The 14,125-nt window shown below is 43.2% G+C and overlaps 1 protein-coding gene and 1 long non-coding RNA gene across 4 annotated transcripts in view; one reads left to right on the forward strand and one right to left on the reverse strand.

Moving 5' to 3' along the window:
- Positions 1-7,023, reverse strand: part of RNF20 (ring finger protein 20) — a 25,838-nt gene extending 18,815 nt beyond the window's left edge. Inside the window, exons 1-3 of one of the 2 annotated variants that reach the window (XM_005908423.3) lie at positions 6,870-7,023; positions 5,654-5,808; positions 1-44 (exon numbers count right to left, since the gene is read on the reverse strand). The exon at positions 1-44 is cut by the window's left edge and continues 124 nt beyond it. In XM_005908423.3, coding sequence (XP_005908485.1) covers positions 1-44; positions 5,654-5,782 — 173 coding nt within the window. In that variant the 5' untranslated portion in view covers positions 5,783-5,808; positions 6,870-7,023. Of the gene's footprint in view, positions 45-5,653; positions 5,809-6,525; positions 6,724-6,869 lie in introns of those variants that run through there. The other variant, XM_070375182.1, reaches the window with a different exon arrangement.
- A 205-nt stretch (positions 7,024-7,228) lies between these two features.
- LOC138988868 (uncharacterized) overlaps positions 7,229-14,125 on the forward strand; it is a 35,667-nt gene continuing 28,770 nt past the window's right edge. For both annotated transcript variants that reach the window (XR_011465059.1, XR_011465060.1), the window contains exons 1-4: positions 7,229-7,332; positions 7,508-7,674; positions 10,072-10,240; positions 10,840-10,903. This is a non-coding gene — a long non-coding RNA (uncharacterized lncRNA). The remainder of the gene's footprint in view (positions 7,333-7,507; positions 7,675-10,071; positions 10,241-10,839; positions 10,904-14,125) is intronic.

Below are 14,125 nucleotides of genomic sequence, written 5' to 3' on the forward strand. Positions count from 1 at the left end.
AGTTTGCGATTTTTGGTTTGCAGTGTTCGAATGTCTAACTCCTCCTGCCCCAGGAAACCAATCTTATTAATCTCCATAAAGAAATTAAACATATCAGCTGTTAAACTCAACAAGGGCTAATAAGTGGATAAGAAGTAACAGCAGAAGAAATAAATGTATGTCTGTTATGACTGGAGGAAAAAATGACATACACAAATACACTACAATCTCGACCTCAGCTCACTGTTCTAGTCACATGTACACATACAAAACACTGCTCCTGGGAGGCTCCACCATCCAGCCAGATCACCCTCTACCCCAATCAGTCATCTGTCTCCTAAGGACTGCTCTTCATTCGTTCAAGACTTTGTCAACCAAGTTCTTCTGTATCCCAGTCCCTGTCAATACATCTAGTGACTTCAATATACATTTGGACATGTACACAAGCGCATGAGCCATCTAATCCTCTAGCATCTGTACTGTTAGCATTTTGAATTCCTTAACTTCAGTAATTACCTCCATCACTGTGCCAGACATTTCAAAAGCCATAGCCTAGATTTCTGTCATATCTGGAACTGTGCCACATCTGAAATCTTAAATTCCAACTTCCCATTCCCTGAATCTTCCATTCCCTGATATCTTTCCAGATATCTCATGACCTTATCCTAATATATTAGTCTTCATCTGGATCTCCAAAATATTGAGTTTTCTTCTTTCTCCTCTGTCTCCACTATCTTCCATACCTTGACTATACCCTATTGTATATTCCTTCACACTCCAACTTACTGGGCTCCTCAAGTTCTCAACCTTTAATCTTTTTATTCTATTTCTGCACACAAACCCTACTCTGAATCAATCCACATATTGGACTCCTCCATTCCTACACCCAGCATGATGAGACTTCTAGATAAGGTCATTAAACTAGGGAGACTGGCACCTTTATAAAGTGAGTTCTAACCTGAACAGATTTCATCATTTGTCCAAAAATGTTTCTTTCTTTAACAGGTGAACTAGCTCCTATTCTACATCGAAGCAGAGTCAAACTACGAAACCCTATCTGCTCTCAAATCACAGTAAGCAGGTGACTTTGCTTCCTATTTTAAAGAGAAAATAGAAGCCATCAGATGGAAAGTTCTTCAATTCCCCTTCTCCTAGATCCATTCACACAGTTTGCCAACCTATGCCCATACTCTAAAACCTCAACTTGTGCTCAGGATCACGTTCTCTTTTGTTTCTGCAAAAATGTTACTCCATCAATAACAGTGCACCCCTCTCAGTACCTTTAACCTCTTTCTGAGCAGAAGCTGGTGGGGGTGGGAGGGTAGCGAGTAGGGAGGAAGAACCTCAGGCAAACAAACAGCGTGTTGAAAGGATTACACTTTTACTTTACCTAGAAATTAATAACTATTTTAAAGTAAGAATCATTTATTAGAGCACCAATTTCTTGTTTCCCTTTAATTTTCTCTCTTCTATTTGATAAAACATTCTTGATACACCAAAATAGTCAACAGTTTCCCAACTGTACTAGCTTATGAATACTATTAATAAATGACATCTCTAACTTTTCTGAGTATCACCTTCCCCTTCTTACTCCACCTGAAACCTGGATGAGAACACTGTTTCCCTACAGGCTTCTCCAGTGGTGGCTGTTTCTCTCCCACACCCTTTGAAGCCCTGGGCCTGGAGACAGGCAGGTATCCTCCTTATTCTCCACTGCCACTTCTAAGCCACTGTCTATTTGCTCCCTAAAACCTCCTAGCTTTGCAGATTATGCCGCCAGTCTGGACCACCCACCACCCTGCCTTGCTGCACTCATCTACAAATGCCCACGTCACTTCTCCACATTTCCTGAAGATTTAGCACCTGGCATGTAATCACTCTCTCCACTACTACTCATGTTGTACTTCTTACTGATTTCAATTCCCATATAGATGATCTTTCTTGCATCTCAGATCCTGTACCCTGACCTCCTCTCCTCCAATGATCTTGTCCTTTTGCTCCCTCAGCCACCAAACTCCCAGTTAGTCTTAGTCTTAGACTTAGCTATACTTGGATGTTCTCTGTAAACTCAATTTCCAACACCTCATTCTCCACAATTTTGCAGCTCATTCTCTCTAGGTTTCTGACTCCATTCATTCTTCAGCAACTCCAGGATCTACACTCCAATGGTCCTATATCTTCATCCTAAACCTACGTCCTTCACTCCTCTTACTTCCTTGCTTCCTTCTTGCTGCTACTGCTAAGTTGCTTCAGTCGTGTCCAACTCTGTGCAACCCCAGAGACGGCAGCCCACCAGGCTCCACCGTCCCTGGGATTCTCCAGGCAAGAACACTGGAGCAGGTTGCTATTTTCTTCTCCGATGCATGAAAGTGAAAAGTGAAAGTGAAGTCGCTCAGTCATGTCCAACTCTTCGCAACCCCATGGACTGCAGCCTACCAGGCTCCTCCGTCCATGGGAGTTTCCAGGCAAGAGTACTGGAGTGGGGTGCCATTGCCTTCTCCTGCTTCCTTCTTAATCAAACTTAAATTCCATGACTGGTCACACTGTTTTATAACCTTCTCCTCCCTGACTCTATCTGTGCCTACTAAAAACCCCAACCTTGGTAACGTCCTATTCTCCACCTATATCCATGAAGCTGAATGTGACTAACAAAATAAATAAATAAATAAATAAAGCACCATGCTGACTGGCCTCAGTTTAAACTCTTTCTCGGTGCTGTCCAGCAACTCTACCCCATCTCTCTAGTCCATACTCTCTTCAAGATGACTACTTCGTACCTTCTCCTGTCTCTTCACACCTCCAAAACTTTCTCCCCCATCCTCACTCTCAGATGAGTCTTGCTTCTGATTTCACTGAAAAAAAATAGAAGCAATCAGAAAACCATGTCCACATCTATTACCCACAAGCCCAACTACTGACCTACTTATATTTGAACCCACATCCCTTGTGTTCCTCTCCTAGTTAAGGCCCCATCCCCACCTTGTGCATTATATTACATTCTCTCTTCTGTTCAAGAGAGAGAACAGAACCAGTAACTGCTTTCTCTTTCTCCTACATCATTAAGTTTATGCTTAGTCACTCAGTTGTGTTCGACTCTTTGTGACCCCATGGACTGTAGCCCACCAGACTCCTCTGTCCATGCGGATTCTCCAGGCAGGAATACTAGAATGGGCAGCCATGCTCTCCTCCAGGATCAAATTTATCCTATCAAATCATTTCGCAAATAAATAAAAATGCCATAATATCTCCTACTTTAAAAACACAAAAAACAAAAACTTCCCTCAACCCCCAATTTCCCTTGGGCTGAGGCCCCATTTTCTTGGTTCTACTTTACATCAACACTCCTCCAAAGCAACATCTCTACCTCTTTCCCCTAATTCTTCTCCTCACACATTCTCTTAAGCTCACTGTAACCAGGCTGCCATTGCCACCACTCCACCAATGCAGTCCTTGTTAAGTCTCCAGTGCAATTTCTATTACTAAATCTAAAGTCTCAGTCCTCCCCTTTCTCAACCCATCAGGAGCCCCTGATCAACTCCTTCTTGAAACTCTTTCCTCCTTTGGCCTCTGGGATCCCACCCTCTCTTGTTCTCCTCCTACCTCAGTGGCCCCTCTTCGGTCAGCCTCGTCTCATCTCCTTGACACGAAGTGTTGCTGCTCCAGGGCCCTGTTCTCAGACCTCTTTATCTATGCTTGTTCCTTACAGGAGAGCCTATAATCTCATGGATTTAAATTCCATCTACTATGCTTCAGAAATGTTCAGCTTTAGCCAAGACCTCTCCACAGACTGCCGATCACCTCATCCAACTACCTGTCTCATGGATTTAAATTCCATCTACAATGCTTCAGAAATGTTCAGCTTTAGCCAAGACCTCTCCACAGACTGCAGATCACCTCATCCAACTACCTGTCCACTCATAGGTCTAATAAATACCTCAGATTTATAGTCCAGTATCAAACTTATGATTCCCCCCAACAGCTCCCCAAAATCTGCTCCTTTCATATACCTCCCTAGCTCAGCTTGTGAAAACTCCATACTTTTAAAATCCTGGGCTCATCTTGCCTCCTTTGTTTCATACCCTTCATACAATCCACGAACAAATCTTGTTGACACTACCTTCACAATGGCCTGAGCCACCATGATCCTTCATCAAGATTATTGCAACAGTCTTCTACATATAGCAGACACTTTTTCATTCCATGCCAGACTTCAGCACAGCTCTGGTGGACAGCTCCAGTCACACCACCAGTGTTCCTTACTTGAAGCATACCATGCAATCTCAAAGTTTTTTGTTCCACAATCTCAGCTGGTTTACAACAGAAACCTTGAAGTGCAGAAGAGAAGTTATTGCCTTCAAGGGCAACTGTCAACCAGCTGGGGCAGGAATCAGTGGATGTGTGTCCCAGCTCCCCACCCTTAGAGAGGAAAAATAGGAGGGAGAAGAGGGACAAGGAACGAGGGAACAATTTTGTTAACTGAACTTCTGCTTATAAACTTAGCTCCCTTATGGTCTTTTCTCAAAACCTAAGTCAGAGCATGTTACTTCCCTGCTTAAAACTTTCCAGTGGCTCCTTACTGCCTTCTGGATAAAGTCCAAACTGGGATGAGTGTTTTGTGCATCCCTTAGCATATGTAGTTATCTCCGGGAAAAGCACATTTCCCACTCTATCATAACAGTCTATTCTTTTCTCAGTGCCAACCTATAAACTGAAGTCCAGGAGCTGTCCTTAGTGTAAAGCACAGTGTCTGGCAAATAACAGATGCTCAACAAATATTTATTGAATGAAAAAATTTCCCTAGGATGCGTGACGTGAGACAGTGCCAAGACAAAATCACCTGCTGGCAACAGGAGGCTGATGAATCCCAGACAGGAAACCCAGAAATTACACTTCATCAACAATTTACTCTGAGTGTTCCTATTACTCTCTGATCCTCAATTTCAAAAAATAGATACGGTTTTGTAGGTTATACAAATGTAAAGCATTTTTATACCATATCCCTATGGTTAAGTTCCAAAATACAGACTCCTTACCTATCACAGTGAGTTTATGGTGTCTAATGGACATATAACATTACTATACGTTTTTGGTGTATAATTGTCTAAAAAAATTGACAACTCCATAACAATAAGGATGATGTCTATTCTACTCACCATTATAGACACAATATCTAGCCCAATAAAAACTATTAATAGATAACATACTGAGTACTTACCATGTTAAAAAGTAATGTTCCTTAACAAGAACCCTTTCATTTCCTCCTCTCAAAACCCCAACGAGATAGATACTATGATTACATTTTACAGACAAGGAAATAAGAAGGCACTCTCTCAATGATTGATTTTGCTACACTGCCTCTTAGTACATGGTCCCTTAGTTTCCAATGAATGAAAAATCAGTGTATAGCTTTCCACTGCTAAATAACTACAATCAATGCTGAATCTGGCACCAGACTCTTCAAAGAATATGAATATACCCTTAAAAACAAAGATCAAATGTCATTATATTTCTTTTTCAGAAATGAGCAACACATCATTTCATCTACTTTTGGCTGTTTTATCTCCCTCTTCTTTTCAAATCAATTTCCCTTACTCCAAAAGGCTTCCATAATTATTACTTCTAGGTTGCAACTGACAGAAGAAAAGCACACTCTCATAGCATTATTTCCACATACCGTTGAAGAGACACCCCCAAGTTTAATTGTTTCCACCGTGGTCCCTGAATCTTCAACAGCTGTCTTCTTCTCTGGAGGCACAGATGTGCCAGGCTCTCCAGCTGCTCTTTTACTTCCAATTCCTGACATTGTGGCACAAGAAGATAGCTGTTTTCCTGGAGACAAAAAAAATCTTAGGTAAGATAGGCAAGGAGAGCAACTAGAGTCCATCTATGATGTAAAAACTAGCAACTTTTCCTGTCAATCCTTTAACCCGGGTCCATTAATTCCACACTTAGCAACATGATCCTCAAGTTCCTCTTGGAAAGAGAAAAGTAAATTGTGAAGTAAGAGTCGCAGCTGAATTTACAGAACTACAAAGTTCTAAATAGAATGCTACTAAAATACAAGATAATGGGCAAAAGATGAAGAGACTTAGAAAATTTTCAGGCATCTCATTTCCTGAAATGCCAACAGCTGAAAATATAGTTTGATTTAGAAACATAGAAAATCAATTAATTCTTTAGTGTTGGGAGAATCAGAGAGCTGGAAGAGACCTGGGAGATGTCTACTTAATTATTAATACTGAACAAGCCATATATCATCTCTGAGCCTCAATTTCCTAAAGCAGAAATAACAACAGTATATGCTTCCTATGCTCCTCATAAGGAATGAATAAGTACAGAAAGACTTTAGCATAAGGCCGTACACGAAGCATGCACTCAGAAATGCTAACTTTCCTTTTTATATTTGCAGTTTCCTTATTTCTAAACGCTCTCCCCACCAATTTGTGTCACCCTAGAGAAGCTAGATCTGGGTGTGAATCCCAGTACTAATTCTTAGAGAGCCTTGGAAAGGAATTCTTGATATGCACAATGCAAGTGACCACATACTCTCTCTGCTCTACTCGCCTCCCAGGGTTTCGGAGCTCAAAAGAAGCGGAATAGATGCTAAAGCACTTTGCTACTGAAGGTATCAGCCCTGCCATCACCGAGACGACACACAACTCTGCTTCCAACTGAAGCTCCAGAAGGGTATCGGTGGCAGCGACCAGAGGGGGACCTCGCCTGGAGAGAAAGGAGGAGGACAATAGCCTCAATCCGACTCCAGAGGAGCCAAGGACCCCAGCCTTCGGAGAGGCCAATTACAGGCCCGGGAGAGGGAGGCCTTGGAGCGGAAGAGGGTGGGGATTCCCGTTGCCCGCTGAGTCCCGTCCCGCCCTTGGCCGAGATCTGACCTGAGTTCTTCCAACTTGCGCCGCCCGGGAGTGGAACTCGGGGCAGTTATTCACCAAGGTCCGAGTAGCCCTCCCACCTCTCACCCCTAACCCACAAGTGAAGACCCAGCGAAGCTTCCGGGAGGCGGGTCCAAGGGGAGGAAGAAGGGAAAGAAAAGAGGAAGTCGCTTCAATCTGGCAGCGTGAAGGACAAGACTCAACCGGGCGGAAGTGACGCGAATCGAGGGCGCCCCGCTTCCGGAAGTAAGCTCTGTCTAGCAGCTCTTGGGCGCCCGGCGGCCGCTAAATCGAGGCCTCGCTGACGTCAGAGGAAACGTCCCAGATTTTTTCCCGTTTGTTAACTATTGCTACTGCGCGACTTGTTTTTTTTACTGTGAAAAGTGAAAATCGCTCAGTCGTGACCGACCCTTTGCGACCCCATGAACTATACAGTCCATGGAATTCTCCAGGCCAAAATACTAGAGTGGGTAGCCGTTCCCTTCTCCAGGGAATCGTCCCAACCCAGGGATCGAACCCAAGTCTCCCGCATTGCAGGCGGATTCTTTACCAGCTGAGCCACCAGGGAAACCCTTAAGCACCGCCCCCCCCCCCCACTGTTTTTTGTTTTTTTTTTTAACCTGAGTACCTTTTGTTTACAGTGCCTATTGTTCTGTTACCTATTATTGGTTCTCCTCAGACTGGCGATTGGCTGATGGCGCCGTCAATCCCCAGGGGAAAGGACTAACTTTCAGACATCTCGGGAAAATATTACTGTGAGCCCCTTCTTGCTGAAATGAAAGGTTCTGGAGAAAACCCAAGAGATTCGGTAAGTTTAGAAGGTTGTAACTATTACAGGGAAATGTATGACAGCTCTGTCTACACATTAAAATCACTTGGGGAGTTTTAGTCCCTCTTGTGTAGGGCCTGGGCATCCACATTTTAAAAAAAGCATTTCCCCAACTCTCCCCCACCCCCACAAGATTCTAATGTGCAAACGGGATTGACAGTTACGACCTTTGTGTATCTTTTCAACAAGAAATTGACCAGGGAATAAATAAACATAAATCAATAAGTTGTTTTCTAATTAAGCATTGATTTTAGTTAATAACAAACTGCTATTTTCCACTCAATTAAACTGAATGTGTTTTAATGATAGGAAGGTAATCAAACTAATTTATTGATGAAAAGCTGTATGCCTCACAGAGTTATGAAAAAGTACCCAGTAAAGTCAGAATGTAAACAGTGGGAAACAAGCGTTCATGTTTCCTGATACTTAGAACACTTGCCCAGTGGTAAAGAGGCAACTGGTTCCAAATGAACTCTTTGGGTGAAGCAGAAGCCTGAGAACCATGTTCGGGGACCTGTCAGGGAAAGCATTGTATGAAATGACTCTCTCTGACCTCCCTCCTTTGACTTCTTTGCTCTTGGCAAATCTTGCATGCATAGAACCACTGAATGGCATGCAGTGATTCTAGCCCAGAGTTTGTAAAGTTTAAGGTCACAGGCTGTACTTGGCCTACAAGTATGGTTTGTTTATTTTGGACACTATTGACTGCCTTTTAAGATATTTTTAGGACTTCCCTGGCGGTCCCGTGGTTAAGACTCCACGCTTCCAATGCAGGCTATATGGCATTCGATCCCTAATCAGGGGACTAAGATCTCATATGTCACATGGCACGGCCAAAAAATACATAGATAGATAGATTACCAACTTCTCTTGAAAATGTTGAAGGTCTGGCAACACTAGGTTTATATTTTTGCATTGCCACATTGCCTAGAGCTGAGTGGTTATTTTATTCCTGTTTGTGGTGATCCCCACTATTGGTAATTGATTGCCTGACCCTAGTTGAATTTCATTTGAGTGTTATCAATATGTGTTATATTGTGCTAAATCAATTCCTGGTCTAGGAGAATGTTGTTGGTTGCCTACTCAGCATCCACTTCCCCTCTCTCACCTGAATAGAACACAACCAGAATTTTACTCATATGTGCCGGGAGCCAGGGTGAGGAACTCCGCCCATGGCAAAGGTCATGAGGAAGGAGGCTCGACATACGCAAAAGTGGGATCGAGCCTCAGGAGTCCCCCTGGAAATTCTCTAGTATCTACCCCCAAAACCAGAGTCTGCCTACTTTACTACTTTGTGCTCTCACCTACACCTCTGACTTTACAGGGGGCTGTCCCCCCACCACCTCTTTTGGAGAAGGAGTTAACTTAGAGCTCCAGTTAATAATAATTCCTGGGCATAATAGGAGTGTTTCAACCTACAAACTCCTCTGAAGGTTCTCTAGCCTGCCTGACAGGCTTGTCAGGCCACATGTGATTGCTCACAGCCTCCCAACCGTAAGAGACATGAGATGCTTTAAACCTTCTAAAAACAAGTTCTTTAGAGAAGTTAGAAAACTATTCGTACAGTACAGTAGGCTGATTAGAAATTGTATTGGTGAAGGGTTTTTCATTTGTTGAGCCAATGTTTACTGCTAAGTCTCCAAATCCCCTGCCCTTATACACATTAATAAATATAAAAATAAGTATTAACCTTTGATATTAATCACATTAGACCTTAGGCTAAGCAAATTCTTTCCTTAATTAAAACCCACTGCACCCTCACCCTATAGGAATGTAACTTTATCTGGTACCTTCGGAAGGTGGCGTCTGTTTTAAGAGTAATCACCCCTGGAGAAATAAGTGTTCTGGTTGACTGACCGCTGTCACAAGGAGAGGGTCATAAATTGTCAGCAGGCTCCCCTGGCCAGAAGATGATGTAACACCCCTAAGACCTCTGTATACATTTGTATGAAGCACCTGACTTTAATAAAAGTCAGGACTGCTGACCCCACATGACTTTTGTATAACATTTCAGTGTATAAAAACAGACCCTGGAAAAACAAAAAATGGGATCAGTTCCTCGAAAGACTGGTTTCCCCATGTCGTTCTTTCTCTCACCTTCTGGCTGAATTTCCATCTTGAGCGTGGAGGCTCGTCAAGCCTACTAATTATGCCTGGGCTTCTAAGATCTGACCGGGGAGGCCTTAGTGTCTCCTCTCCTTCAGGAGAACAGGAGGACGCCTGCGGCCTACGTAGGTGATGTAAATTCCTTGCCTTGGAATTTTACTAGCTTTCCACGTAAACCAAGTTATTCAGCCTCTTTTCTCCACTGAATTTTCCTACTGAGCTATCCTCATTCTATTACTCTTTATATCTCTAATTAATATTTAATTAAAGGTATCGTATCCTGATCGCCGAAGCCGTCTCTCCTTCGAATTTCCCTGGATCCACTGAGGCTGGACCCTGGCACATATGATTATTTATATCCATTTAGACCCCTTCATTCTCTATGTCTTGAAGGAAGCTGACTTCACTTCCCTCTTCAAGGATTGTCTTAATTCAAATAGTAAGTCCCATTCCCAAACCCAAAGTTCTGCTCTTAACAGTGGATAGTTTAATCGGGCTGAATTGCTTGGAATAATGGGACTGAAGCAGTTTACTTATCTTCTGAATTTCTTGTGAGGCCTGAAACTGTTGGAGCCTTCTTGTTACCTGGCTTGATAAGGAAATAAACACAGAGATGGGAAAACTAAAAGAATCTCAGGGATGTTGCTCCACCTGAGTAAACATTAAAATATCTAATTAGCTTTATTGAATAATTCATGAATTGGGCAGCATCCTGTTTAGCAAGTAGAGGGGAACTCCAAAAGGCTATAGAAAGGGAGAGATTTTTAAAGGTAAGATCAGGAAGTCAAAGACAAAGATTATTTCAAATTTAGGTAGCCTGTCCATAGTGGATGAGAGGATCTGTGTGCCAGTTTACTTCGTCTTCCTTTCAAGGATGGAAAGGTTTACCTCATTGGTGGTGACCAGAAAATTTCACACTGACCAGTTAGGATTACCTTCTTGGAGAGGATTGTGACTGCCATAAGGTCAGGTATTAAGTCTTCCTTTTAGCACAAGTGACTCCATTTTGGGCCTCTCATTTTTTTTTTTTTTTTTCAGGGAAATGGTGCCAGGTCAACTCAAGACACCCCTATTCCACCCACACTTTAGAGTGCTGGAGAAGGTATTGAGAAGACAGCAGACCTTTATAGAACATTTTAATTCTCACCATGTAGATAACCAGATTCTCCAGCTACTGGTGAGATCTATTTCTCCCAAGAGCTCCAGTCATGACACCTTCCCAAAAGCCTGTTCTGATTCAAAGAGGTGGCTTCACCCTAGAGAAAATGGAATAGATGAAAGGGAAGATGGCCAAGACCTCTTTCATTGACCATGTTTCCAGTTTCTGATCAGCTAGCACATGTTCACAAGCTACCAGCCCACAATCGTAATCAAGAGAAAAAAAGAATAACCCTGGAAAAATAAATTTGGTCCTCACTACTAAATGGCAGAATGTTGCTGGGCTATAAGAATATTTGGGGGGGGGGGGTGCGGGGGGAAGCTTCCTTGGTGGCTCACATGGTAAAGAATCTGCCTGCAATGCAGGAGACCAGGGTTCGATCCGTGGGTCGGGAAGGTGCCTTGGAGAAGGGAATGGCTACCCACTCCATTATTCTTGCTTGGAGAATCCCATGGACAGAGGAGCCTGGCAGGCTACAGTCCATAGGGTCACAAAGAATCAGACACGACTGAAGCCAACTTAGCATGCACAAGGACATTTACTATTCTATACCTTTGAAAGTTCTTGTATTTGATTGCTTGTATCAACATTATAATTTAAGTAATAATCCTTTTTAAAAAGGAGCAGAGTCATAAAGATTTCAAGTGATTTTTTCCAAGTTACTTAATGGCTGTTTCTCCAAGGACCCTTCTTCAGACTTGTTGCCAGTCTTGGTTAAATATAAGGTTCTGCCACCAGGTGGCAGCAGGCAACGTGCTTTTCACCTCCAGTTCTTCGAAAGCTTTGCTTAGTGATAGTGAACTCGCTCAGTCGTGTCCGACTCTTTGGGACCCCATGGACAGTAGCCAACCAAGCTCCTCCGTCCATGGGATTTTCCAGGGAAGAATACTGGAGTGGGTTGCCATTTCCTTCTCCAGGAGGTCTTCCCAACCTAGGGATAGAACCCGGGTCTCCCGCATTGTAGGCAGATGCTTTACCGTCTGAGCCACCAGGGAAGGCCAAAGCTTTTTATCCTCTGTGAAAGTATTAAGCCTCTGCTACTTAGTTGTTCAGATTTTTAAGAGTTAAGACATGGCCAAAGAGTTAATATTGTAAAGCTTTGCTTGTAGAGTACAATATTAACTCTTTGGCCTGGTGGCTCAGATGGTAAAGAGTCTGCCTGCGATACAGGAGACCTGGGTTTGATTCCTGGGTCGGGAAGATCCCCTGGAGAAGGAAATGGCAATCCACTCCAGCACTCTTGCCAGGAAAATCTCATGGACGGAGGAGCCTGATAGGCTGCAGTCCATGGGGTCACAAAAGAGTCAGACACGACTGAGCGATTTCACTTTAACTCTTAAAAACCTGAGCAACTAAGTAGCAGAGGCTTAATGCTTTCATAGAGGATAAAATTAAGATATTTTGGATTTTTGTTTACCACCCTGTCTGTGCTTGCTGCAGATGTTCTGCTGTAGGATTTTTGTTGTATCTCCATGCATTCCAGTATTCCGTGTACTCTGGATGGGGTTATTTGTGTACTAAACATGATTCTGCTGCTGCTGCTGCTAAGTCACTTCAGTCGTGTCCGACTCTGTGCGACCCCATAGGTGGCAGCCCACCAGGCTACCCTGTCCCTGGGATTCTCCAGGCAAGAACACTGGAGTGGGTTGCCATTTCCTTCTCCAATGCATGAAAGTGAAAGTGAAGTCACTCAGTCATGTCTGACTCTTAGTGACCCCATGGACTGCGCCCACCAGGCTCCTCCATCCATGGGATTTTTCAGGCAAGAGTACTGGAGTGGGTTGCCATTGATTCTAGAAGTTCCTTATTTATCCTATTTTTAGACCAGTTGTATTCTATCCAGTATGATACCACTCGTTAAACAGAAACACAGATTCCATGGCGTCTGCTTTATACTTGGTGAAATCTTAGAATCTTTGGGGGAAAGCTCTCTAAAAATCCAAGTTCTTACTTTTTAAATTATGCCCCACCTCTGAGCATGTTTGAGGACCACTGCTTTAAGTGATGATATCCAGTTCTGCCTGAGAGAGTTCTTCAGAAGCCAGCCCTCCCTTGTCCTCTCCCTCCCCTAGCTTATCATCATTCACCATGGCCGCAGCCATCTCCTTCTCCACACTCTGCCTCCTCCTCTCCAGATCACCTGGCCCACTATGCCACACCAGGCCTAGCCCTCTTTGTGAATTCTGGGGACCATGATCTTGGCTCAATCCAGGGAGGCAGAGTCAGGCCTCTCACCCTCAGAGAGTGAGGATAGGGAGTCCCAGCGGGGTCTATGGAAGCATAAGAGCTGATATGTGGTCACAGGTTGTCAGAAAAGCTCCACTTGTTCTAAAAAGTTATGTTCTATGTTACAGTCAGAAAAATTGTCTTTTTATATCATGTGTCATTCTATGGTTAGGTTATGAATAGTTTTATCATTTTGATTTCATTATACACTGGTCCTTGTTATGACTGCCTCATTAGAGGATGAGAATTTGGAAAGTTGGAAGCACTCCTAGGAGTGCTTCACTTCTCACTCGGTAGGTCCACTATTTCCTATCGCTACTACTAGGTACCTAGCAATCCACCTGACCTTTGAGGAGAAAGAACAGCATGACTGAAATGCTTGCATTAGGCATTGGGGTGAGGGTGTGGAACATAATTACAAAGGTAAGATTTGGAATTTTCATTTCCAGTAGCATGGTGTTTGTCAAACTGGGTGAATATGAACATAGATTTTCATGGCCTTGGAGGGCAAGGGGGATAGGAAACAAAGCCCAGGAACTATCAAGGCTGGGTGCCTATTGGAGACCCCTCCCCATAAAAGTAAACTAGATACAATTATTCTAACATCCAAGGGACTGAAAGAAAATTGTCTGTCTCAGCCTTCGTATAAAGTTTTTTTTTGCTGATTGATCTGGAATTCCAGAAGATACTTAAGAGTTTCAAAGAATGCAGAGAAGTGAAGCAAGGATACATAAAGGGCACAGGCAAAGCCAACTAGGAATAAGAGATTGCTCCTTATTGAAGTCCTCAGAAAATAGAATCTGAGATGGAGATTTGTGTGTAAGAGGTTTAGTACCTAAGGGAAGTGAAGGAAGCAGGATGAGGGAGAAGAAGAAGTTGGACTGTGTTGCTGTCACTCCAAAGTCCTCCACTAATATGATGGGTAGCTCTAGAACTGGG

This window comes from Bos mutus, chromosome 8, assembly GCF_027580195.1.
Source record: "Bos mutus isolate GX-2022 chromosome 8, NWIPB_WYAK_1.1, whole genome shotgun sequence".
In the NCBI taxonomy this organism is placed as follows: Eukaryota; Metazoa; Chordata; class Mammalia; order Artiodactyla; family Bovidae; genus Bos; species Bos mutus.